The sequence below is a fragment of the Eptesicus fuscus genome, chromosome 3, assembly GCF_027574615.1.
Source record: "Eptesicus fuscus isolate TK198812 chromosome 3, DD_ASM_mEF_20220401, whole genome shotgun sequence".
Lineage (NCBI taxonomy): Eukaryota > Metazoa > Chordata > Mammalia > Chiroptera > Vespertilionidae > Eptesicus > Eptesicus fuscus.
The window spans coordinates 30,702,818-30,728,697 of NC_072475.1; the positions used below are offsets into that span (position 1 = coordinate 30,702,818).

A 25,880-nucleotide genomic window follows, 5' to 3' on the forward strand; every position below is an offset into this window, starting at 1 on the left:
TTCTAGAATATTTCAACGCAATAAAAGATGGGCTACTGCTACATTAAACAACATAAATGAATCACACTAATAAAATGTTGAGCAAAAGAAGTCAGATACAAAACGTATACACTGTTTGATGCCATTTATTTAAAATTATTAAACAGGCAAAATTACTCTGGTGTTAGAAGTTAGGATAGAGGTTGTCTATTGGAAGAGGTTTGGAGGCACTTGAGGGAAGCTTGTGATTTACTCTTTACCTGTGTCATAGTTAACATAGGTGGGTAACTGTGATCATTCATCCAGCTGTTCACTTAAGATTTTTGTACTTCTCTGTATGATGCTATACGTCCATTTAAAAGATATATAATTTTTTCTTTTAATTTGAAGAATGAGAAAACCAGAACATTGGTTTTTAAACTGTAAAGAGGTGAAAGGTGACCTGGATTGTAAAATGCAGATTCTACAGGCTGCCTAGACATTTTGATTCAGTAGGTCTGACTCTGAGAATCTGTATTTTAAACATTTGTCCAGGTGACTGATGTTCCACACTTTTAAAAAATGCTGATTTATTATCTGTAGTTTGATAAACTGTGATCACTCTCTGGACAGATGTTCAAGTGTAAGAAGTTTTTAAATATATTTTTATTGATTTCCAGAGAGGAAGGGAGAGGGAGAGATAGAAACATCAATGATGAGAGAGAATCATTGATTGGCTGCCTCCTGCAGGCCCCCTGCTGGGGATCGCGCCCACAACTCAGGGCCTTTATTTCTGCAGGCCAACACTATCCACTGAGCAACCTGGGTAGGGCAGAAGTTTGTCATATTAATTGTCATTCAGGCTTGAGTTTATTGGATCTTTATAGGAGTAGTATTTTCCTCACGAACTTAAGTTTGTGAATACAGGCCTCTAATTGAAGGATCCTAGTGTCAATTGCCTCTTCATAGTAATCTTAATTTGAAAACAAGATCAACTACAGGCAACAGTCATTATTTGCCATCAAATCATTAAAATGTTAACTGGCAAAAGAGAACTATCTTAAAGAGAGAAAGATAGAACTCCAAAAGAGAAATGTCTTAAAAAGCTCACTGGTAGCACTGGCTTGTTTGGAAAGTATACTTTTATATGTATTTGTATATGTGTATATTTATACCTATTTGCCTATATCTGTGAGATTGTATCAACACCCATCTGTAATACCTAAATAAGACATATAAAATGCTTTTCAACCCCTAAACCCCTTGGAATTCCCTGAGAATCTGCCACCTGAAACCTTTTTACCACTTCATGACAACTTAGAGTTAGCATACCTATAATGACCTTTTCTTGAATGCTATTTTACTATTTGGTTATATTTTCTTTATAAAAAGTTCTTTGATTTCTTTCTTCAGGGTATAAAAATTGTAGTCTCTATTTTGTAAAATTTCCTTTTAAAAATTGCAGTACACAGTTTTTTCATAATGGATAATTACACAGTTTAATATAGCCATATCTTTTACATATTTGATAAAAGTAAATTGTCCTAATTTATGAAATAGGCAATAAAATGTTCATTTCTGTGACTATAAATAAGTCCAATGTGTGAAAATTATTTTAGAGCTGTTTGTCATAGCTGTTGGCCTACTGGTACAAGACTGAAACCTGCATTAGATGAGTGGCTGAAAGCTTCTCCATAAGTTGGTGTCCAGTAATAGTGCTTTTTAAGGCCATTGGAGACTTCTGAAAGATACACACGTCCATCCACCTCATATGGCTGCACATCTGTATTGTCTGGTTTTAGACGGCCCATTTCAATTAAGTTTGAATATGCCTAATATATTTAAGAAAAGAAAAACTATATCATTCAGAAAATAGTTTATTCATTTTACAATACTTAAAACAAATTGGCTGTGCTAATTTGCAGTTTATAATAAAATATTCTGAATAACATTGCTGAATTTTTATACTTTCCAGGTATTGTAGTTAGGTTTTCATTCATTTAATTTCACACAGTGAAATTAAAATTTTGTAAAACGTATTTCTAATATATTAGGTGCTTTTATTTTTTATAACTCCCAAAGTTACCAATTCTCTGTACACCACTTTTGTGGGCTGAAAAGTCCCATGGTAAAAAATGTCAAGTCCCACAGAGGTTCTTAAATGAAGGAGGAGGGCATTGTATATGTCCTTGAAGATCTGATGATAACCAGGGATCCATTTCTCAGAAAATTAAAGAAGCACAGATTTTGTCATATAACTATATGGAGTGCATGAACTTGCTGAAGCTAATCTACAGATTTAGGGTAAGAGAGATAATCCCCATAGTATTAGATGCTGGCCAGGCTGGCTGCCTAATTATATCTTCGTTGTAGAAATTACTTTGCATATCGCTTATCGATCATTGGTATCTGTGTAAGGGTGTCATACAAGTGAGTTAAACTGGTTTGTCAGTAAGGTTGCAATTATAGAGAAAGGCAAAAAATTTAGGTAAAAGATTTTAAAGTCTAGCTGCTTTTTGCTTTAGCTTGTCATTATTAGTTGTAAAAACTTAGCTTCTAGTATGTGATCTTTATATTCATACTAGAGGCCCAGTGCATGAAAATTTGTGCCCAGCCTGCCCCCTCTCACAGTCCAGGAACCCTCAGGGGTTGTCCCGCAGTCTGGCCTCCCTCTGCAGGAGGCGACCAGGCTGATCAGGGGAAGGCGCCGCCCCCATCACCCTGCTGCTGCTGCCACTGCCGGCCGCCGCAGCTGCCAAGGTGTTTTCATTAACACGGAGTCCAGTCCCTTCACCACGAAAAAATGACAAACTTTATTTAGGCATTTTCAAGATCTCTCTTTCATAGGATATGACATTTCTTTTTTTTTTATTCTCATCTGAGGATATTTTTCTATTGATTTTTAGAGAGCGTGGAAGAGAGAGGGAAAGACAGAGAGGAACATCAGTGTGAGGGGGACACTTCGATTGGTTGCCTCCTGCATGAGCCCTGATGTGGGCCCTGGCCAGGGAGGAGCCTGCAATCTAGGTACATGCCCTTGACCAGAATCGAACTTGGACCCTGCGGTCCACAGGCTGAGGCTCTAACCACTGAGCCAAATCAGCTAGGGCAGAGATGACATTTCTTAGCCCCTCCAGCAGCGGACCTTAGTTTTTTTCCTTCAGTAGTGAGGTGGAAAAACCCTGGCTCACCTTCTCGGATTCTTATTACCCAAGTTACTAAGAACACTGCGAGTGGCGTACCAGGAGCTTAGCCAGTGATGGGTCAGAAAAGGTGTTTCCTCTGCAGCTCACGCACAGAGGCGGGACTGCTGGTGCACTGCAGCTGGCAGGCCCTCCTCTCTCCAGGCCTGTGCCATCCGTGGCATGCCTCACCGTGCACGCAGTCCCCTCCCGCCCCCCTGCATGTGCAGCCTCCTCCTGAGCAGTCATGATGTTATGGCATCCCAGACAATTTGCATATGACCGCTTTGTGTGTGTGTGTGTGTGTGTGTGTGTGTGTGTGTGTATGTAGCACTTGATATCTTTTACTATTTCAATCAAAAAACTTTCCAGTAGCTAATTTTTAGGACTTAATGTTAAAATTTATCAAAACTGTAGTGTCTCGCTCTACTTTGTAATCATTCCTAATGCACTTGTAAACAATGTATATAATTATAAATAAATAATATCTGATGTCATAGAGAAGACCCTAGAAAATAACTTCAGTAAAGAAAAAAACTTACCACACATGTAGCCTCATCAAATTTGTTTCCCCAAATGTAGATATTAGAGAGTGTGGCATTTGTTTTCATTGACTCTGAAAGTGCAACAAGTCCTTCTCCCTTTATGTTGTTGCTGACTACTGACAACCTGTGGGAAAACAAAAAGTAATAACCTTGGAAACTAGTATTTCTACAAAAAGAGAATGCCTAAGTTAGCAACATTTATTACATACAGGTTAATTTGTAGTCTCAGAATTATTCTTAAATATGTTTAATGTAGTAGTCAAAATACTATGTATTTCCTTAGATCTGAGAAACTTAGTTTTCTGCTTGTATGCTTCATGCCCCTAGTAGAGTTACCTACATTGTGGAAATTGTTTTATATTATCCAGTAAATGTTTGGGGGTGGATTACAGACATATTTTTCTTTTTTTTATATTGATTTTTTATAAAGAGGAAGGGAGAGGGATAGAGAGCTAGAAACATCGATGAGAGAGAAACATCGATGAGAGAGAAACATCGACCAGCTGCCTCCTGCACACCCCCCCACACACACACACCGGGGATGTGCCCGCAACCAATGTACATGCCCTTGACCAGACTCGAACCTGGGACCCTTTAGTCCGCAGACCGATGCTCTATCCACTAAGCCAAACCGGTTTGGCTACAGACATATTTTTCAATATAAAAGTCATCCAAGTAATACTTTCTTTTTTTCTATTGATTTTTTGTTTCCCCTTTTACTAGTAGAGAGAGTGCAAAGGGAGGGGAGGGAGGGGGAGAGAGAGAGACACTGATGTAAGAAAGACACACCAATTGGTTGTCTCCCACACTGCACTCGCCCTCACCGGGACAGGAATTGAGTCCAAAATTCTTTGGTGCATAGTCTGACACACTAACCACTGAGCAACAACCAGCAAGGGCAATAATATTTTATTTTATTCATTCTTCATTTTTAGAATTCAGGTTAAACAGTGTAAGCAATAAGAATATTCTTATTAATTTCAAGGAATCATAACTAGAATCAATCTAATTTTTAAAAGTACTTTTGAAAATTAGAAGAAATGTTTACTGTACACAATATTATGACAGTTTAGAAAATGAGTTTATCATAAATCTTAAGAGTTAAGTGGTTTGATGTTACATTTAAGTTTTTTCTGTTATAAAATACAAAACCATACTAACGCTTTAAGGGTCCTGTTGTGTGAAGCAAGAGTTTCACTGAGATTCTTTGCTCCTGCATTTTCTATTCTGTTAAAAGAAAGATCTATTACTTCCAGGGTAGTGTTGCTTTTCAGTACATCAGCCAAAAACACCATTCCATCATGAGTTATTTTATTGCTGGGAAAGGAAAAATATGTAGCTTTAATGAGTGGCCCAGTCCACAAATTTGTGCACATTGAAACTAATTAGAAGAAATATTTTAATATCGCTATTCACACTTTCTCTATAATAGAAGTGTCAACCAAATTCACGATATACAATGACAGATCGAAACACATGTGTGCAACTGGCGCTAGCAATAGCTTTATATGTATCACACATGCATGAGCCAACTTAGCCTTTTATATATCCTATATAATAAAAGCCTAATATGGTAAGTGTCCGGTCATTGGTCATCCATTCAACCAGAGCATAATATGCTAATGATATGCTAAGGTCACTCAACTGCTCGCTGTGATGTGCACTGATCACCAGGGGGCAGATGCTCCAACCGGTAGATTAGCTTGCTGTTGGGGTCCAGCTGATCGGGACTGAGCAAGATGGACTGGACACACCCTAAAGCCTTCCCACGTCCTTCCCTGGCCCCGATCATGCACTTGGCCTGGCCTGTGCCCTCTCGCAATCAGGGCTGAGGGACCCCCTCGCCCCAAGTGCATGGATTTCGTGCACTGGGCCTCAAGTGTAGAATAAACTTGCTTAATTAGACCTGCTTTCTGATGTAGCTAAACTTTTTCCAGCCCAGTGAAGCACCCCAACTTCTCTTTCAGGTAATTGTCAGCAACACAGCAGTAAATATCAACATGAAACACATTATTATTGTAGATCACACAGGGAGAACAAAGGGCAAAATATTTAACTGCAGCAGTGTTGGACTATATTCTGTGCAGTGAGAAAACCTTGAAGTTGTTTTCAAGGTCCATCATTTCTTTCTTTTCAGTCAAGTTTCTAAACTTTCTAAATCTCTGTTTTCTGGCCATGAAAAGAGTCTCCTAGCTGCCTACTCCAGGACTTCTGTGAGGATCAAATGAGAGGCGGCACGGGAAAACGCTTCACAGACATTTGGTTCAAGTGTAAATGTTTGCACCTGGCTATAAAGCAAGTCGTGTTCCTGGGTTGAAGAAACTTCAAGGAGGCTAGTCGCTAGGGAGAGGAAGCCGGGCGATGCTACGTGATGTCATTACCCGGTGCCCACAGCAACCGTTTCTGGGCTGGGCTGTGGTCTGCATTTGTGCCATGGGGTCTCAGCAGCATCGGCTTCGATTTGGTGGGGTGTCGCTCCAGGGTGGTGGCAGGGCCTGTGTCCCACTTGGGGGAAGCTTGAGTGTTAGTTTGTGGGTGCCAGATCTGTAGTTAAATGGCCTGTCACTAGGGAGAGGAAGCTGGGCATTGCTACATGACGTCATTACCCAGTTGCCCATAGCCGTTTCCAGGCTGGGCTGGGCTGGGCTGTGGGCTGCATTTTGCACCATGGGGTCTTGGCAGCATCGGCTGTGATTTGGTGGGCTGTTGCTCCGGGGTCCACGGTGCCGTTTCTCTGTAAATGGCCAGTGTACATCATGGCAGCTCCTGCATTGAGCGTCTCCCCCCTGGTGGTCAGTGCACATTATAGCGACCGGTTGGATGGTTGGACACTTAGCATATTAGCCTTTTATATATAGATATTTGAAAATATGAAGTATTTTTTAAAATATATTTCTATTGATTTCAGAGAGGAAGGGAGAGGGAGAGATAGATACATCAATAATGAGAGAGAATCATTGATCGGCTGCTCCCTGCACACCTCCTACTGGGAATTGAGCCCATAACCCAGGCATGTGCCCTTAAATGGAATCGAACCCATAACCCTTCGGTCCACAGGCCAATACTCTATCCACTGAGCCAAACCGACTAGGGCTGAAATATTTTATTCATAGAGAGAACATACTTAAAAACTTACAGAGTGATAAACAGTATTTTCTATTTCATTAAATATTTTACTCAATTTCCAAAAAAGTTAATGAATATTTGCCATAAAATATTGCTTCCATTCTGGTGTTCATAATTAAATTGCTCACTCAAGTTATTAGGTGATTAATATCAGTATAAACTAAATAAATTCTAAGGCTTAGGATAAAAAGTTGACAACAGTGGTTATGTTTTCTAATCTTTGTAATTTTTGTCTAACAAAATATACTATATACTATGAATATTGACCGATTGTTCCCAGACTTGAATTACTTACTGTATAAATTATCACCTACCAGCTGACATCAAGGTAGCGCAGGCTTCTGTTCAGATATAGTGCATCACATAACTGTTTTAGGCCAGAATTTTTCACATTATGCTTACTCATGTGTAGTGTAACTAGGCTGTGATTTTCCTTTAACATGTGGCCTATATGAACTGTGGACTCTTCCTAAAAAATAGATAAAATCGTTTTTCTAAAGTATAATTTTGAAGTAGTGGATGTTTGTTCAGGACATATACTAAAAATAATCATTTTTCTTTCCCCATAAGTGATCCTCTACCTTCTTTGCCATAAATGATATCTTTACTGTCTTAGAAACAGGCAGCAGGCAATTGAAAAATGCAGTAACTAAATGATGTAAAAGAGACTAGTTAAAAAAAACCATAATAATCATTAAGAAAAAGAATCATTCCAGAAGGAAAAAAATCAAACCAACTTGTCTTATGATGTAGTGAGCATATTAACTCCCTTACTGCCATCTACTCAAGTCTCTAAACCATTCCTGACCCTCCATATATTCCTAAACTTTGTTCTTGATCTCCTCTTAATAGTAGACAAGATACAAAGCCATTTCTTAGTGTCCACTCTATTTTAAAAATACACTCATTTTAACCGACTGATATATTCGATTCTTCCTTTTATAATCATCCCAAATGTCTAAATATGGTATATCTTAATCTTCTTTTCTTGTCACTGGAAGAGTTTTAAAAAAATGTATTTTATGATTTCAGAGAGGAAGAAAGAGGGAGAGAGAGATAAAAACATCAATGATGAGAGAGAATTATTGATCGGCTACCTCCTGTACATCCCCCACTGGGGACAGAGCCTGCAACCTGGGCATGTGCCCTGACCGGGAATCAAACCGTGACCTCTTGGTTCATAGGTCAAGGCTTAACCACATCAGCCAGGCTGGAAGACTTTTTTTAAATTCCAAAATATAGCTGTTCCTAGGCAAAAGGTATATAACCTCAATGAGGATCTGAATACCAAGCATTTCAAATTTTTAACAGAATCAAAATGTGTCTTAAAATGAATGGGCCCAAGTATTTTCTGGTCCTCTTGAATGATTGTTGTATTTGTAGTAAGTTTTATAGTCACTAAAATGCTGACCATAAATACAATAACTATATATGCTTTAATTATGTAAATGTACATTAAGAAAAACTTTAAGTGTCAAATGAAACCACATAGCAATAGCACATGAGCTTTATAATGAAACTGTCCAAATGGTAGCTTTACCTTTTACTAGCTATATGACTGGGCAAATTATTTCATCTGAGTCTGTTTCCTTTTCTGTTAAATAGGTGAAATTATATTTCCCACCAGAATTAAATAAAGTAAGTTCTAGAGAAAACTGCAAAGCATTTATTCCTTCAATATTCTATAATCCTGTATCTGGTTTGCTTATATTATTGCTTTGACAATGACAAGATATACCCAAGGGGAAGCTGTAGTTACCATCCTAAGAAATGCAAACTGAACCCCTAGGCCAACCTTTCGGACCTCACGGACCACCGGTAGGCGACTGCTGCCCTAGGGAGTCCAGTGTTGCTGTGTGTGCTGCCTGGAATGGAGGACATACTAAAAACATATTTGTGTTGTGCATCTTGATTGCATTTTTAGGTCAAGAAGTTTGAAAGAGAGGACTAGTGTCACGTAGGAACAGTAAAGGGTGTTTTTAGCCCCATTCACTAAGTTTGTGACTTAATTTGCCTAGAGTGGCACCTGGCATTGATATTTGTCTATTCTCCCCAGATAGTGAACAGTAAAATCCGTAAGTGGAATAAGTTTGCAGGCTCACATTTCGGAACTGCAAAGTATGAGGCCCACAGCCATTTAAGAGGAGAGCAGTACTCGGGGAGGGTGGGAAACTGTCCTGGAGAGGAAGAGAAAGCAGAGTGTAGCTGACTGCCCAGAAGCTCCAGACTGAGAATAAGGGCCTGGGCTTTTGATTACTATTTTGGGGTGGATTGGGGAGTAATGAAGCCACTCAACATATGATTTCATAGAGTTGAACATGTATTTCCTTGGGACCTTTAATCCAGAAAATTTTTAGCCTTCAGATCTGTCATGCCCTCAATCTGAGAACCTTCCCAGCTACCTCTCGTCCCTCTGTATTGATTTTGCTGCCCTTCCTTTTGCTCCCAAGATCCCCTAACCATATCACCCTCCAAACTTGTTGATCTCATCCCATGTAGACAGAAAGCTCCTTGAAGACAAGGGCTGAGTGTATGTTTGACTTCTTAGTCTAGCACCCAGCGTTGTGTCTGGTTTAGGGTTGCATTCGAATGTTTACTTTTAAAGGTGGCTTTAAATATATATTTATATTGATTTCAGAGAGGGAGAGAGATAGAAACATCAATGATGAGAAAATAATTGATGAGCTGCCTCCTGCATGCCTCCTACTGGGGATGGATCCCGCAACCCAGGCATGTGATCCAACTGGGAATCCAACTGTGACCTCCTTCTGGTTCATAGGTCAATGCTCAACCACTGAGGACACCAGCCCAGCAAATGTTTATAAATGAATGAATCGCCAGTGAAGCAGTTCACCGAATGCTTACATTGAGTCAGGTACTTTGTTGGTCTTTTAAAGAAGGGTGCTTGTATTTGAGGATTCTGTATTTGTTGAACAGATTAGATTTATGTACGTGAAGCAATTAACATGTAAAATTCCAAAAATTTTGATACAGGAAAGTGCAGAAATGAATCAAAGGGAGAGATCTATGCAAAGAATGCAAAACACGAATATTAAAAATACTTTAAGAATATAGTTAATTCTCACCCAGCCGGCGTGGCTCAGTGGTTGACTGTCAACCTATGAACCAGGAGGTCACGGTTCGATTCCCAGTCAGGGCATATGCCCGGGTTGAGGGCTTGATCCCCAGTGTGGGGCATGCTGGAGGCAGCTGATCAATGATTTTCTCTAATCATTGATGTTTCTATCTCTCCCTCTCCCTCCTCTTTGAAATCAATAAAAATATATTTTTTAAATATATAGTTAATTCTCAATGACTCATACTAATGGGGAACAATGACATAGATAATTTAAAGACTAGACAAAGTACTTTGAAAATTTTTTATTAGATATTCTGTTTTTGTTTAGATCAATAATAAAATGACTTCTTGCTCACTAGCTTTTTACAACTGACAAGAAAGGAAAACCATCTAAAAGAATGTTAAGGAGCAAGAAGCCTTGAAAGTAGGAACCACATTTTTATCTCTCTGTTTCCAGCATGCAGCTTACCTAAAGGAGCAAGTCCAGACTTCCCAGACTGTTATGCACACACATTCTGCCACGATTACTCATGATTTCAAGTATGTAATGGTTCAGTCACCGCAATATAATAAAAACAAACAGTAAAACAGTTCACACCCGCCTTATAATCCAGCCTTTAAAACTAATCTTTTATTCTTTCACTAGAGGCCTGATGCATGAAAATTCATGCACTGGAGGGGGGTTCCCTCAGCCCAGCCTGCCCCCTCTCACAGTCCAGGAGCCCTCAGGGGCGGGAGGCAACCTGGCGATCAGGGGGAAGGCAACGCCCCCATCACACCTCTGCTGCTGCCACTGCCGGCAGCGCAAGCCTCAGCCTGCCTGGTTACCTGAGCCTCTGGCAGCCCTGGGTGGCTGGGCAGCTTCCATCCGAGGCTTGCCTCCCCCTCGGGCGTCAGCTGGGCAGCTGACATCTGAGGCTTGCCTGTGCCTCAAGCCGGCCCTAGGTGGCTGGGCAGCCGACATCCAAGGCCTGCCTCTGCCTTGGCTTGGCCCTAGGCGGCTGGGGAGCCGACATCCGAGGCTTGCCTGCCCCTCGAGCATCAGCTGGGCAGCCGACACGACATCCAAAGGTTGCCTGCGCCTTGGGCTGGCCCTGGGCAGCTGGGGGGCTGAGGGCGGGTCCAGCTGCACCGTGCACCTGCCGCCCCCCCAGCTGGGCTGAAAGGACTGTGGGACTTCGGCAGGGCTGAGGGAACTAGGCGCCGCCATCTTGTGGCTGTGGGCACCGCCATCTTTGTGACAGCATGACGGTCAATTTGCATATCCCCCTCTTTATTAAATAGGATTTTAACTACTTTGCCTGTCACAGGTTTACTCACTGAGAATTTGAGTTTCTGAGAAGGAAAAAAATTATATGTTTGCTGCCTAAATAAGCAACATCTAAAACATATTTAAGTAATAATTTTCCTTTAAAATATTTTTTTATAAATAGTTTACATTCTAGAAATACAATGCATTTGTGAACCTTGACATAACATTCAATAAGCAGTACCTTCATTTTATTCACATGTGGTAATAACTACTGTTACTTGGGATACATACCTGCTCACCATACAGTATAGGTCGGTTTAGGTTTATTCCTTTAATTGTCTGGTTCTGAGTTAGGACTGTAGCAAATGCTATCACACTTTGCATTCCCTAAAAACAGGTAAATTCATTAAGGAAACTGACAAAGTATATAAATTAACCTCCCTATAAATAAATATTTCAAGATTGGTAATCTGGAATCTGATAAATCAAAATCGTGTCTTAAAAATGTTTAAGCATTTCCTGCTCCTTGAATTATAGATTGACCAAATTCAGAAATGAACTGTTACGCTCTTTTCTCCCTGCCCTGACACCTATTGATAACATGCATGGGGAGTTCCAGTATCCGAGAATCTGCTAGGGTGTTGGCCTCTAGGTTTGTTCCTAAGCCCTCAGATTCATGTGAATCCCAGCTAGGGCTCTGTACGACGAACACCTATCCTGTGCCAGCATTCTTTTATAGTCATACTTTAAGTGTGCATGGCAGGAAAGGGTTACTGATCACATGTCCACCGCTCCCACAGGCCTCCCTCTCTACCCTATTGGGTGGGCCTAATCCTCCCCCATCTCAGTGATGGTACCACCACACACCCAGCTGTGTTGCCATAAAACCTGTGCTTCCTTTCACTCCACCAGTCCTCTGACCCTCCCATCCAGCTAATCAGTAAGTCTTACAGATTCTACCTCTAAAAAATGTCTCAGATTAGGGAACCTCTGTGGCCACTTCCCTACCCCCAGTCCTCATCGCCCATGTGGACAACTGCAGTAACTTCCTATGTGGTTACTGGGTTTCCTCTTGCCACCCTCTCATTCTTCACAGAGAAACCAGAATGATCTTTTGAAAGTACCAATCCGATCATGTCACCCCTCAACTTAAGGCCTTTCCATGACTTCCATTTATAATAAAATCCCCTCTGCTTCCCATGACCCACGTCCACAACCCACACAACCTTTGTTGAAACTGGCCCCTATACTAGCAAACCTCTCCACCTTCCCTGTGAGGCACTCTTTTAACTCCTGTCCAGCCACTGTCTTTTCAGTTCTTAAAACCTGCCAGACTTCCTATTTCATTATTCCTGTTCCTCCCTCATGATTTTACCATCAATCTGAACATCAGTTTTAGTATTATTTCTTATCCTCACCCAAGGACATGCTTAGAGAGAGGAAGGGAGAGAAAGAAACATCAATCAGTTGTCTTCCATACTCCCCCAACCAGGGACCGAACCCAAAACTCAGGTATGTGCCCTGACCTGGAATCGAACTGCAACCTTTTGGTCATGGAATGACGCTCAACCAACTGAGCCACTCTGTCTGGGCAGTTTTACTATTTACCTAATATTTTTCCATTAAGTCAACTCTTTCACTTTATTTTAAAACTCTGTATCACACCCAGCTGAGGTGGCTCAGTGGTTGAGTGTCCACCTATGAACCAGGAGTTCACCGGTTCAATTCCTGGTCAGAGCACATGCCTAGGTTGTGGGCTCGATCCCCAGTAGTGGGTGTGAGCCAATCAATGATTCTCTCATCAATGATGTTTCTAACTCTCTCCCTCTCCCTTCCTCAATGATATCAATAAAAATATATTTTAAAAACACACCTTTGTATCACTACTGTAAATGGAAAACCATAATCCCTTGAATAAATAGAAAGCATCTGCAAAACATGTACTTAAGGATTAAAATTACCTCAACCTGTAGCAGTAATATTGCCTCCACCACACATGGAGAAGTACTAGCCGAGTCTATATATTGGACCCCTCACCTGGAATGTTCTGTCATACACCTCTCCAAGGCAGTTTTTTCTCATCTTTCATGACTCCTAAATATTACTTTCTCAGGTCTTAGGCAACCGTCTATCATGCGAATTACCTCCTCCCCATTATAAACAGTACTTGGCCAGCTTCACAGCACCTTTCTCTATTTGTTCACTGATATTGTCCCAACTAAATATAGGCTTTATGAAAGAAGGCAGAGACCACATTCGGTGCACTCTTGTATCCTTGGAATCTAGGATTGTGACTGTTATGTATAGAGGGTATATATTGAATTAATGCTTCTCCCAGAGTACTGGCATCTACTACTGGCATCTACTACTTTTTAAAGCTGCAGAACCTATTATTCCTAGGAGCCTCCTGGCCCATCTTATTGTTTAATGTCCTAGTAATTTTCATTAATCTGTACAACAGGTTCCCAACATTAGGCCTCCAGGTCTGAAAGCCTGTTCAGAAAATGAAGCCTGGAATTGGAAGACATGCAAAACCCACACACCTCATCAGGCCCATGGAAGGCCCAGAGCAGTTTCTGGCATCATTTTAGGTTTTTATGCTACAACTACTCACTTCAAAATGTTTTCAAATGTAAAATAATTGTATCATACCAATAAAGTAGTATTTGTTTAATTAAAATGAATACAGTTTTTTTCTTTTAAAATCCCACACAGGTTAAGAAAGGTTATGGATGGAAATTTAGGAAGATTTTTATTATACTGGAAATTCTTCTATAATGCCATTTACAGCAATCTGATTTATTAAGTAAGCACTATTATGCCTAGGGTTTTTTTTGTGTGTTTTTTTTTAAGCAGCCTTTTCTCCGATATTAGACATTAGGGGCAAGTCTAGTCATTCATAATGCTGTCATTTAGCTGGTCTCTATGCTGGTTTCCAGGGAAAATGATCCATTATCTGAGTGTTTTTCTCATAAGCAATTTACTCACCAGATCAGTGTCACCCAGATCTAACTTCTCTAAGGATGAATTCATTTGTAGCATTGCAGCAAAACACATTCCACCTTTATTTTCAATCTTGTTTCCAGTCATTCTTAGGTATTTCAGAGTTGTATTCTTCTGAAAAGGAAAACAGTCAAACCTTGGTTAAGTTTTTAATCCACAGAATTTTCTTCAGACTATGAGCTAAGTGACTATTTTACTATTTGAATTCTCATCAATTATTCATGGAGATAGAATTGGATATAGTCTTTAAGGGTGACATTCAATTTCCCATAATAGATAAAATCTAGATTAATAGTAGCTCAGTAGAAAGAATACCCAGGAAACAAATGCTAAACAATAACCACTAAATAAAGCAGACTTTTAATAAACTTCCTTACCTTGGAAAATCTATAAATTTATCTTCTAAGAATATTACACCATTTTTTTTATTGAGGTGAAATTTACGTAACACAAAATTAACCATTTAAAAGTGTACAGTTCACTGATTTTTTAGTATATTCACAGTCATCACCTCTAGCTGGTTGCAAAACATTTTCATCACCCCCAAAAGGAGAGCCAGTGCCCATTAAGCAATCAGTTCGCTTTTAAAGATCTAGTTCTCAAACATTCTCAAAGTTTAATTCCTTCTCTCATTCCACTTTTTGGATAACTTTCACAAAGAAAGTTATAGACATTTCATTGTCCTAATGAATAAATATTAAGTGCAAATAATTGTCTTTAAAACTAATTCAAACTCACCACATTTAACACTAGAGGCCCAGTGCATGGATTCGTGCACCAGTGGGGTCCCTCAGCCTGGCCTGTGCCCTCTCACAATCCCAGACCCCTTGGGGGATGTTGGACTGCTCGGATGGGACCGAAACCGGCAGTCCGACATCCCCCGAGGGATCCCCCGAGGGATGTAGTAGTGCACGAAGCAGCAGGCGGTGGGAGGAGCCCAAGCGTGGGCTGGTTACCGCGCTGCTCCTGCTCATCCTGCCCTGCTACAGTGGCACTGCCACAGAGGTGAGAGACGCTCCTGCCACCGTTGCACTCGCCAGCCGTGAGCCCAGCTTCTGGCTGAGCAGCGCTCCCTCCGTGGGAGCACTCTGTCCATCAGGGGGCAGCTCCTACATTGAGCGTGTGTCCCCTGGTGGTCAGTGAACGTCATAGCGACCAGTAGTTCCACCATTTGCTCAATTTGCATATTAGGGTTTTATTATATAGGATTGTACTGAAGGTTCTACACAGGGCCATCAGGCAAGAAAAAACTAAAAAGGCATCCAAATTGGAAAAGAAGTAAGTAAAACCATCTCTGTTTGCATACGACATAATCTTATATGTAGAAAATCTTAAGCCACACAAAAAGGAAAAATCTGTTAGAACTAATAAACAAGTTCAGCAAGACTGCAGGACACAAGGTCAATATATAAAAAATCAATTGTATTTCTATATATGAGCAATGACAAAAAATGAAATTAAGAAAATTCCATTGACAATAATATCAAAAAGTATAAAACATTAGGAATACATTTAACAAAAGAAGGTCAAGACTTGCACATTGGAAACTATAAAGCATTGCTGAAAGAAATTAAGGACCTAAACAAACGGAAACAGCCCCATATTCATGGACCAGAAGACTTAATATCATTAAGATGGCAATACTCCCCAAATTGATTTTAAGATTTAAAACAATTCCTCTCAAAATTCCAGGTGCTTTTCTTGCAGAAATTGATGAACAGATCTTAAAATTCATATGGAAATACAAGGAACCCAGAAGAGCCAACATGATCTTGAAAAAAGAACAAAGGACTCACCCTTCTTGACTTCAAAACTTTCTACAACAATACAGTAGCTGTGATAGTGTAGGATTGGCACAAGGACAGGCATATATAGATTAAAAGAATAGAATGGAGAGTACAAAAATAAACCCTCACATTTATAGTCAACTGATTTTCTTTTTTAAAAAAAATATATTTAATTGATTTTCTACAGAGAGGAATAGATAGAAACATCGATGAGAGAGAAACACCAATCAGCTGCCTCCTGCACACCTCCCACTGGGGATGTGCCCGCAACCAAGGTACATGCCCTTGACCGGAATCGAACCTGGGACCCTTCAGTCTGCAGGCTGACGCTCTAGCCACTGAGCCAAACTAGTCAGGGCTCAACTGATTTTCAACAAGGGTGTCAAGAAAATTATAAGGGGGAAGAATAGTCTTAACAAATGGCATTGGGACAACTGGATACACCCACAGGTAAAAGAATGAAGTTAGACTTCTAGCTCAAATCATATACAAAAATTAACTCAAACTGGATCAAAGAGCTAAATGAAAAGCTAAAACATAAAACTGTTAGAAGAAAATAAGTGTAAATCTTCGTGACTAGGTTAGGCAAAGCCTTCTTAGATATAATACCAAAAGCACAAACAAGAAGAGAAAAAATAGATAAACTCAACTTTATTAAAATTTTAAAATGTTGTGCTTCAAAGGACACCATTAAGGAAGCGAAATGCAGCTTGCAGAATGAGAAAATAGTTGCAAAATACACATTTGATAAAGAACTTGTATCCAGAATATATAAAAACACTCTTATAATTCAAAAGGACAAATAATCCAATTTTAAAATGAGCAAAGAATTTGAAGATATTTCTCCAAAGAATATATGTAAATGGCTAAAAGCACATGTAAAGATGTTCCACATCACTACTTACTAAAGAAATGCAAATCAAAACAACCACAAAACCTCTTCATACTCACTAGGATGGCTAAAATTTAAAAAAATAAAAAAGTACCAAATGCTGGTGAGGCTATGAGAAATTGGGAAATTCATTATTGTTATTGAAATTGTAAAAAGGGACAGCCACTTTGGAAAACAGTTTGGCAGCTCCTCAAAATATTAAACAGTTACCAAATGACCCACAAATTCCACTCCTAGGTATATACCCATGAAAAATAAAAGCTTATATGCTCACAAAAACATGTGTAAGTAGTCTTAGTAACATTATTCATTAGAGACAAAAAGTAGAAACCCAAATGTCCATTAATAGATGGATGAACAAAATGTGATGTACCGAGACAATGGAATATTATTTGGCAATAACAAGGATGAACCTTGAAAACATTACGCCAATCACAAAAGGCCACATGTTGAATGATTCCGTATCCATGAAATGTCCAGAATAGGCTATCTACTGGTATAGATGGAAAGTGGGTTAGTGGCTGGTGAGTGGGGAGAGAAGCACGGAGAGGGGTTCCTAATGGGTACAGGCCTTCTTTTGGGGGATGACAATGCTATGAAAGCACTAATAATGGTGATGGTTGCACAACTCTGTGACTCCATTTAAAAAACCACTAAAAGGAACACTTTAAAAGGGTAAAGTGTATGTATGTGAATTATATTTTAAGCTACTTTTAAAAATGAGTTCAAAAGTGCTCATATAATGTTCATATTTTAATAAATTGAAGTGTAACAAAAATATACATCCCCACAATATTAAAATAATATAATATAAATTCACATTAACATTTGATTCTGTTAGTTACAAGATATCAGAAGTTAAAATTCCCAAATACAATGTTACTTACATGTAGTGCTTTAGCAATCAGTTCTCCACCTTTGGGCCCAATATCGTTAAACATAAGGTTTAAGTAAATGAGAATGTGTTGTTTCTACAATAAGGAAAAGAAGCTATTAAACATGTATTATTAAAAATCAATACTATATGAGCTGCTTTATTTAAGTAACTGTTTATAAACCAGAAAATCTTTATAAACCAGAAAATCTGAAAGTCTAGCAAAAGAAACTACGATTAAGGGGGAAAATAAATCACTATTCTCATTTAAACATAAATATAATTGCAACATAGATGAAAGAAAAGGACTATCTTCAGTTTTGACCAGTGATTCAAAGTATGAATGTGCTTTGTATATTGAACCGTAGTGTACAACAAGTTTGTAAAAGATGACTCAGCAGCTCTAGTTACCAGCTCTACTGAAACCAAGTGCATAAATGGATTTTCAATACATTTCAAGTGTTGTAAATATATCACAGTCAGGACTTGACATTTTGCAAAACTAGTGTTTTGTGGGTGTGCCATTAGACTTAGTCGTTTCACTATAAATAGACCTGAGAATGTCCTGACGATTTTGTTGCATTTTTATTTGTGATTGCTGAGAATAACATGGTTTCTTCATTTTTTAATCTTCACCTCTGCGCTTACATTGTGCACCATTTCCTGGGTCTGAGGATTTTAAGATCATTTTAAACTCATTAAAAGTGCTTTTAGAAGAAGAGGTTGGGATAAGTAGTTGCAAAATTAATAAGGGAGAAATTTTAAAAAAGATATATACGGCTCTAAACAGTTTATTTTAACTGACAGTACAGACAAGCGCCTATTTGGTGGTGTTCTGAGGCTGAAACAAGGCCTTTTCTTCAAGTACAACTTCTCTGATTAGTGGACCACACTGTCTTTCTTACATAAAATGCAACCATAATGCAGCATTCCAGTTTGGGTGTCTCCAAAGTGAATCTGCAATAAAGGGTTAACTTAGCAGGCTTAGCATGCTCAAACCCTGCACATTCCAAAGAAAGGACTGGTTCTTAATTGACCTCTGAAAGAAAAAATACAAAACATTTTGTAGTAAAATAATACCTGAAGCAGTTTTGCAGCATAGTATGCACCAGCATCACTTATGAGGTTATATCTAAGATCCAAACCTGAAGAACACAGAGGAATAGAAGCTGATGTTCCTTATAATGGATACTTAACGCAGGAAAATAAAAGCAGGGGCAACCTAACCGGTTTGGCTCAGTGGATAGAGAGTTGACTTGTAGACAGAAGGGTTCCAGGTTCAATTCTGATCAAGGGCACATGCCTGTGGTTGCTGGCTCGACCCCCAGTAGGGGGAGTGCAGGAAGCAGCCAATCAATGATTCTCTCTTATCATTGATATTTCTCTCTCTCCCTTTCTTAAATCAATACAAATGTATTTTTAAAAATAAAGCTCTGTCTTGAAAATTTGTTAAAATTTTTTTTTGTTGTTAAAAAATTTTTTAAAAGCAGGGGCAAACATTTTTAAGGAGACCATAATTATATTAATACTAGAGGCCCAGTGCACAAAATTAGTGCATGGGGCGGGGGTTGTCCCTCAGCCCAGCCTGCACCCTCTCCAATCCGAGACCCCTTGGGTAATGTCCAACTGCCAGTTTAGGCCCTGCAGAATCAGGCCTAAACAGGCAGTCAGACATCCCTCTTCGCAATCCAGAACCACTGGCTCCTAATCACTCACCTGCCTGCCTGTCTAATGCCCCCAACAGCCCTCCCCTGCTGGCCTTGTCACCCCCAATGGCCCTCCCCTGCCAGCCTGGTCGCCTCCAATGGCCCTCCCCTGCCGGCCTGATCACCCTTAACTGTTCTCCCCTGCCAGCCTGATTGCCCATAACTGCCTCTGCCTTGGGCCCCACCACCATGGCTTTGTTCGGAAGGAAGTTGGATGTCTGGTCTAATTAGCATATTACCCATTTATTAGTATAGATATGGACCATACCATTAACGTATGGATTCTTCTCTACAGTTTTAGAAAGAGCTAAAAAATCTTCATTTGTTAGTCTTTCCACTGGCATTGAGTGATTGTTACCAGCGAGGTTTAATGTGATTCCTTCTGATCTGTTAAAATACAAATAAAGTCGGTAACGAAATAAGAGGATTTTATTCTTCATGTGTAAATAGTAACATAATGGATAGCATTTATCGGAACCAAATATGTACAGCAATATAGTTTACATCAAGTCACTTAAAACTACTAAATATTCTACAGATTTTGCTAAGCACTTTAATATATACTATATAACCTAATTTTTCTCTCTCACACACACAAAAGTATCCCCACTTGGTAGATAATAACATTGAAGACTTCAATGACTTGTATAACTACCAGCAAATAGGAGTTAAGGACAAACCTGGAGACCCAGAGTTGGAGATTGCTAGTCAAGTGCCCTTTCCAGTATACTCCACAATCTCCAAGACCTACTAACAGTGACAATCAACTACTCTGAATCAAAAGGTATGTCCAGCCCTAACTGGTTTGGCTCAGTGGACAGAGCATTGGCCTGCAGACCGAAGGGTCCCAGGTTAGATTCCGGTCAAGGGCATGTACCTTGGTTGCAGGCACATCCCCAGTGGGGAGTGTGCAGGAGGCAGCTGGTCGATGTTTCTCTCTCATTGATGTTTCTAACTCTCTATTCCTCTCCCTTCCTCTCTGTAAAAAATTAATAAAATATATTAAAAAAAGAGATATGTCCATTTTACCAAGCACTTGCAAATGGCTTTGAAATCACTCAGTATTCCAGGATTTTCACACAGATGAATATCACAAAATATTATTGATATAATCAAGTATTTTTCTTCCTTACCCCTTTTGGATTTCTTCATCCACTCCTTTGAGTTTAAGCAATATAAATTCATTAATTTTCTGTGAATTTTCTATACATAGATTGTTATAAAGTTCCTGGAGGCTGATAATAGGTTCTGGAGCTTTTGAGAAATAAATGCATTATCATTACCCTTCATCACGCATTAATTACCCCAGAACCCCTCCCGCTCCCAAAATTGCACTTCTTCCAAAGATATGACTGTGTGTGTATAGAGTCAGGTGGGGAAAAAAGGCGACAGAATTAACAGAAAAAGGGGAGAGAAACAGAAGTTAGGAACCAGAGAGAATAAAAACGCTGTTTGGAGAGCGAGGTCCACAGAAGCACCCACCGAGGGTGGGCAGACACGAACTTGGAAGTGACATAAAAGGAGAACTAACCTCTGTATGTACCAGGCCTGGAAGCTGAGGAAAATAATGCCAGAGAAATTAAATATTTTGTCCAAACTCATGCAGTTAGTTAATAAGGGCAGAGTGCAGAATCAAACTGATTACAAAGTTTCTTTTCTACCCTGCGACACTGGGTTAAGGCAACTCCGGGTTTCTTATAATGGCTTCACAGAAAGACAGGTTTTAAGTGAGAATCTACTTTCAAAAGGGATCTGAGATATCACCGAGTCCCTTAAGCTGCTCCCATACCCTCTCCACACACCATGCGAGTTGCTGGCATCTCAGCTCTATTGCTTCTCCCTAACCCAGAGTTGAGGCCAGAATCGCAGAAAGCAGCTCTTCCCGTCCCTGCCTCGGAGCTCCCCCACCCAGGGCCCGAGAAGAGCACCCAGTCACCCTCCCGGAGACCGCAGACCCGCGGGAACACCTGCCTCCGGGACAACCTATCACGCGAAGGGCAGACGCGCCGCAGAGACTTGGGGTCCCCCTCCCGCCCGCGTTTGGCGGCGCCCCAAAGCTCCCGCCACCGCTGGGCGGGAGCGCCCCCTTCCCCACCTCTCTCCCCTTCCCCACCCCCTCCCCCCACCGCGGAGCCTGCTCCGGCGAAATGGGCAGGCGCCACCCCGCAGCCCGGGCTCCCCCGCTCCTCGCGCGTTTGGGGCGACGAAGGACACCCTATTTCTTGTTGCTACCGAAGGTCTGGGCCCGGCCCCAGAAAGGAGCAGTGATCTGCGTGGGGGGCGGAGCTGGGTAGGAGGTCCCGGGCCAGGGGGGCTTCTCCGAGCCCGGCTTCATGCTCCTCCCTCCCGGCGGGCTGCAGCGGCGGCGTTGTCATGACGACCGCACGCATGCGCCCTGGTCCCGGCGTGCTGCGTGGGGCCGGGATCGGGAGCGCGCGCTGGGAGAGGCCGCGGGACCCCGAGCGCGCCGCCCCGGGGATCCCCTGCCATTGCTCACCCGGGCCAGGAGGCCTGACTGGACAGGCAGGGGCTGCCCAGGCCATGCAGGCTCCATGGTCACCATATCTGGGTCCAGATCACGCCCTTCTCCGCCCAGGCGTTACTGTCACACCAAGGCTGGGCTCCTTTGCAGGGACCCGTTTTCCAGGTTTAGGAGGCGCTGCTGTCGGGGCTGGGCCGGGACTACAAAGATGATTGTGACACAGGCGCCTCCCCAAAGTGTGCACACACCTGCGGAGGCCAAGTGCAGAAGGAGATAGATGGTGGCAGCGGCTCAGACAGGGCGCGGAGCTAAGGGAGCATAGAGGGACGTTGTAGATCAGTCTTTTGAGAGTTGGGGAGGAATCTGGGAGGGCTTCCTGGAGGAGGTAATGCCCTGCCTGGTGGCGCGAACCTGCTGGAGGGCGGAACTGCTTGGTGTGTGCTGGAGGCGTGCAGGTACTTGGGGTTGCCTAGAAGAGTACAGAGGAAGGGGACAGGCAGAACGCATCCGCGTGGAGTCCTGTGCATCCTCAGGAGCACAGCTGTTGGAGAATGGATTCGACACAGCGCAGGGCAAATGAGGTCTGAAGCAGCTGCAGTAACCCAGGAGAAATAATAAGGCCTCGGCTAAGACTGGACTTGGGGGGAATGAGAAGAAAGGGGCAAATCCCAGAAATAGTTACAGGGTGGCATAATCAGAATTTAGTTTTTTGGACATCCGAGGGAGAAGAGGAAGGAGGGAAGGGGAGGCCTTCTGTTTGGGGTTGCTATGGACTCAAGAGAAGGAAGTCCAAGGCCCTCACCAGGACCCTGGAGCCAGACAGAGACCCTCCAAGTGAAACCAGGCTGTTTATAAGCACAGTTCAAAGGTGAAAAACAAAATGCCTGAATCCTCTCTGCCTCATGCTGTCCCACCAAGCAGTGCTCCGCTGCCAAGACAGTGTTGCGCCGGACAAGGCGGGGGTCTCTCGAAGCCCTGTGCCCACAGAAGTTAAACATCGCCTGAAATAGCACTTCTTCAGGTTAACCGTGATGAGGATAGAAAACAGACAATTATGTGTTCACTTCCCCTACGTGCTGCCAACAAAGTTGCCAGGTGGCTTGAAATACCAAGTGTATTTACAATCTAGTGCGGGTACAACCTAGCACCTGCCTTCCCCTATGCCTCCCTTAAAGTGGTTTGAGTTAAGAAGATGAAAGGAAAGGAAAGACAAGAGAGGTGGAGGATTCATTAATTGCTGCTCCATTTGGGGAGAGAGGGATGTTCTTCCAAGGGAGCAAGAAATGCAGAATCGGATTCTTGTTTTAGGGAGGAACTAATAAACAGGGTCAGGACAGAATAAACAGAAAAGGGCTGCTTTAACCGAACAGAACCCACAGCACTAGTCTCCTTAGCTAGCTGCCTCCGCAAAACAAAAGCAGTATTTACACAAAAACACAGCCTGCAGTGTCAAAATGCATACTAAACAGGTGGTGAAAAAGATACTGATCACATATACAACCTAGTTCCATCAGTATATTTCTCATTACCCCTCACGAAATGGTTTCCAGATAAAGGAGGGATGTCGTTGGCGGGGGAGGGGGGAGAGAGACAAAGACCTCCCCTTGAGAAGCACTGAGGGGTAGGGAGGTGGGGGAGATGTTGCTGAGCTAGCTTGAAGGAAACCTAGGTGGATTCATTGGGTACTTATGTGCCAAGAACCCAGAGTATAGGTCTAACTCGAATCTGAGCTTTCTAGAAGTCAGAGCCAAAGGGAACATATGAGGGTGTGGAGTCCTGTCTTCAATAAAGGGCAGCATTTACGTTTCTCTGGTACCCTCTAGTAGGAGAATTTAGTAGGTATATCTTTATATAAGTAACTGAATGCACATGTCTTTGACTATAATTTTGTAGACGATCCAGAAATATTTTTTTTTCAAGTGATGTTTCTTTTATTGTAATTCTACTTAGAAAGCCAACGGCATGGTATTTAATTATAGTAATAGGGTCTAGGCATGGTGTTTCCTGATAATATGGAGATAGAACTCAAAGGATCTGGGGGAATATTTAACATATTCATTAGCTATTTTCACAGCTATCAGATGGCCTAGCTGAGGTGCCAGCAAGCGCTGGAACAGAATAAATGCCTGGTTCGATTTTCTGACAAGTATCTGAAGTACTGACTTCTGGTGTTGTTCATGCCTGAATGTTTAGGTACTGAATATGCAGATGGAAAGTGAGTGTTTTGTTATTTTAAAATGATTTTGGCCCATGGATAAAAGAGTACGTAGCATGAAAAGTTTTACATTCTTGTTTTCTGATGAGACGAGAAAATACGTCAGTGATTCATAAAGAAATAGTGCCCCATACTTTCCTGCTCATGATACAAATAACATTTTGAAAAACCCAAATTTAAAAACAGAAGGAAAAAGAAAAAGAAAGGCTTGCTCAATGAGTCCCTAGATCTATAGTTTGGAGGTAGGGGGAAGGGACTGAGGGGGAACGCTTTTGTAAAATGGATAAGATGCAACTTTTGAGTCTATTTAAATAAGCAAGTGTGAGAAGCTATTTCAGGTCAATAATTTGGTGACAGTGGGGATGGGAGCACACCTTCAAGTTGCTTGCTTGTGAAAAGCTTTCCATTGACGTCTGAAATCTGTATGGAACTTTCAGTTCAGTATTAGCTGAAAGGAGACAACATTTTTTCAAGGGATTTTATAGCTTCCAAGAAATTTTCATCAAAGCAAAGAGTAGTGTTACTGTTACATGATTTTCTAGTCCTAGGTAATTAAGGCTACTTTTAGCTTGTCTGCATTAAAGAAAAAAGAGCTCCCAGCTGAAGTTTTAGGCAAAATCTTGAAATCATTTTAACTAGAAATGTAATCAGAGTCAGTCACTTACCATAGTAACCTCAGGGCCCTAATTTTATCCATCCAGTTTGTGTGTAATTACACATGGAAACATAAGTATCAACACTTGATGAAAATTTGAGAGGGCTGATCATTTTCCTAAATGGTTTTCTTGGACATTAAAGTTACATAAAGAAGGGCTAATTATTAAATTGTCCAACCTTGACTCTTTAAAATGATGATGCAACAAGTGATTCCACTTAGAAACACCACAGTAACATTGGATTGTAATAAGTTAATTTGACCATGTTCAGGTAGCAATTTCTAGGGGGAAAAATAGCCAATAAGGAATCAATCTTCCCCCATTCTTATTTACTGTGGCTGAATTATTAGCAAAGCTGTTGCAAATCCAGGCTTTACAACCAGTATTTGTATATTTACTGATTTATGTTAAATATTATTTTGTATTAGTTTTAGGGTATAGCATAATGGTTAGACAATACTTTACAAAGTGTTCCCCACAAACTCCTTTTATTAAATCCACTAATGATATAATATATATATATATTATACATATAGCTTTCAGAGGGCCATCAAATTGGTTCCAGATACATATGTGATATCTGATTAAGGTGAGATAATAGATACACACACACATTCAGACATTCTAGTCAGGATTCATCATGGAGCAAGATGAAGGTTAGGAGAAATAAGTTCTTTCATGTGTCTGGAAGCCCAGACACACCGTGTTCACTCTAATCAGGATGGCTAGTCCACACACATTTCCCCCAGATGTCTTGGAAGGCTGAGAAAGAAAAATCAAGCCTGAAACCTCACACCCAAGAATCATTCTAATAAAAACCAGACTTCCTGTAAATAAATGATGCTAAAAACCTATGTGAGATTGAGTCATCTCTGGTTCTGCTCCCACGTCCTATTCTATCCTGAGAAGAGCCCTTTTAGTTACTTAGTTTATCTGTAAAACAGGAATTATAATGGTGCCTCCTTGTTAGGGTTGTGGTGAGGATTAAATAGGTTAATTTAAGTAAAACCTAGAGCACCTAAGTGTCCTGGTGTTACTGGACTATGGGACCCATTTGCCTGTGCACATCAAAGCCCATTAAAATGCGAATAAGGGTTTTCAGTCAAGCCCCAGCTAGTTTGGC

At 41.0% G+C, this 25,880-nt stretch overlaps 2 protein-coding genes across 13 annotated transcripts in view; one reads left to right on the forward strand and one right to left on the reverse strand.

The window, feature by feature from the left end:
* MYNN (myoneurin) overlaps nucleotides 1–13,817 on the forward strand; it is a 36,868-nt gene extending 23,051 nt beyond the window's left edge. For 3 of the 11 annotated variants that reach the window (XR_008555522.1, XR_008555530.1, XM_054713715.1), the window contains one exon: nucleotides 13,604–13,817. Coding sequence is in view for 1 of the 11 variants with exons in the window: in XM_054713715.1 (XP_054569690.1) it covers nucleotides 13,604–13,631 (28 nt within the window). In the remaining 10 variants the exon portion in view is untranslated. The other 8 variants (XR_008555523.1, XR_008555527.1, XR_008555525.1 and 5 more) reach the window with 8 other exon arrangements.
* LRRC34 (leucine rich repeat containing 34) lies at nucleotides 1,437–21,760 on the reverse strand. Of its 2 annotated transcripts, XM_028146581.2 has the most exons (12): nucleotides 21,637–21,760; nucleotides 20,936–20,959; nucleotides 20,538–20,658; nucleotides 19,673–19,791; nucleotides 18,779–18,843; nucleotides 17,712–17,795; nucleotides 14,131–14,259; nucleotides 11,434–11,529; nucleotides 7,126–7,280; nucleotides 4,847–5,002; nucleotides 3,683–3,809; nucleotides 1,437–1,790 (listed from the first exon to the last, which is right to left on the reverse strand). In XM_028146581.2, exons 1-12 carry the CDS (start codon nucleotides 21,737–21,739, stop codon nucleotides 1,587–1,589), a joined length of 1,383 nt encoding a protein of 460 aa, XP_028002382.2. In that variant the 5' UTR covers nucleotides 21,740–21,760; the 3' UTR covers nucleotides 1,437–1,586. The 2 variants fall into 2 exon arrangements, with proteins under 2 accessions (XP_028002382.2, XP_054569691.1); XM_054713716.1 differs by lacking the exon at nucleotides 4,847–5,002.
* Between the last annotated feature and the right edge of the window lie 4,120 nt (nucleotides 21,761–25,880).

Excerpts from the sequence above, each read along its gene's own strand:
- LRRC34 (XM_028146581.2), bottom strand. The coding sequence starts at position 21,739 with ATGAAGCCGGGCTCGGAGAAGCCCCCCTGGCCCGGGACCTCCTACCCA. Across the intron at positions 20,659-20,935 it reads CAGGCCTGGTACATACAGAG|CTCCAGAACCTATTATCAGC; the intron begins GTTAGTTCTCCT and ends ATTTCTCAAAAG. Across the intron at positions 11,530-14,130 it reads ATCTGGGTGACACTGATCTG|GGAATGCAAAGTGTGATAGC; the intron begins GTGAGTAAATTG and ends ACCTGTTTTTAG.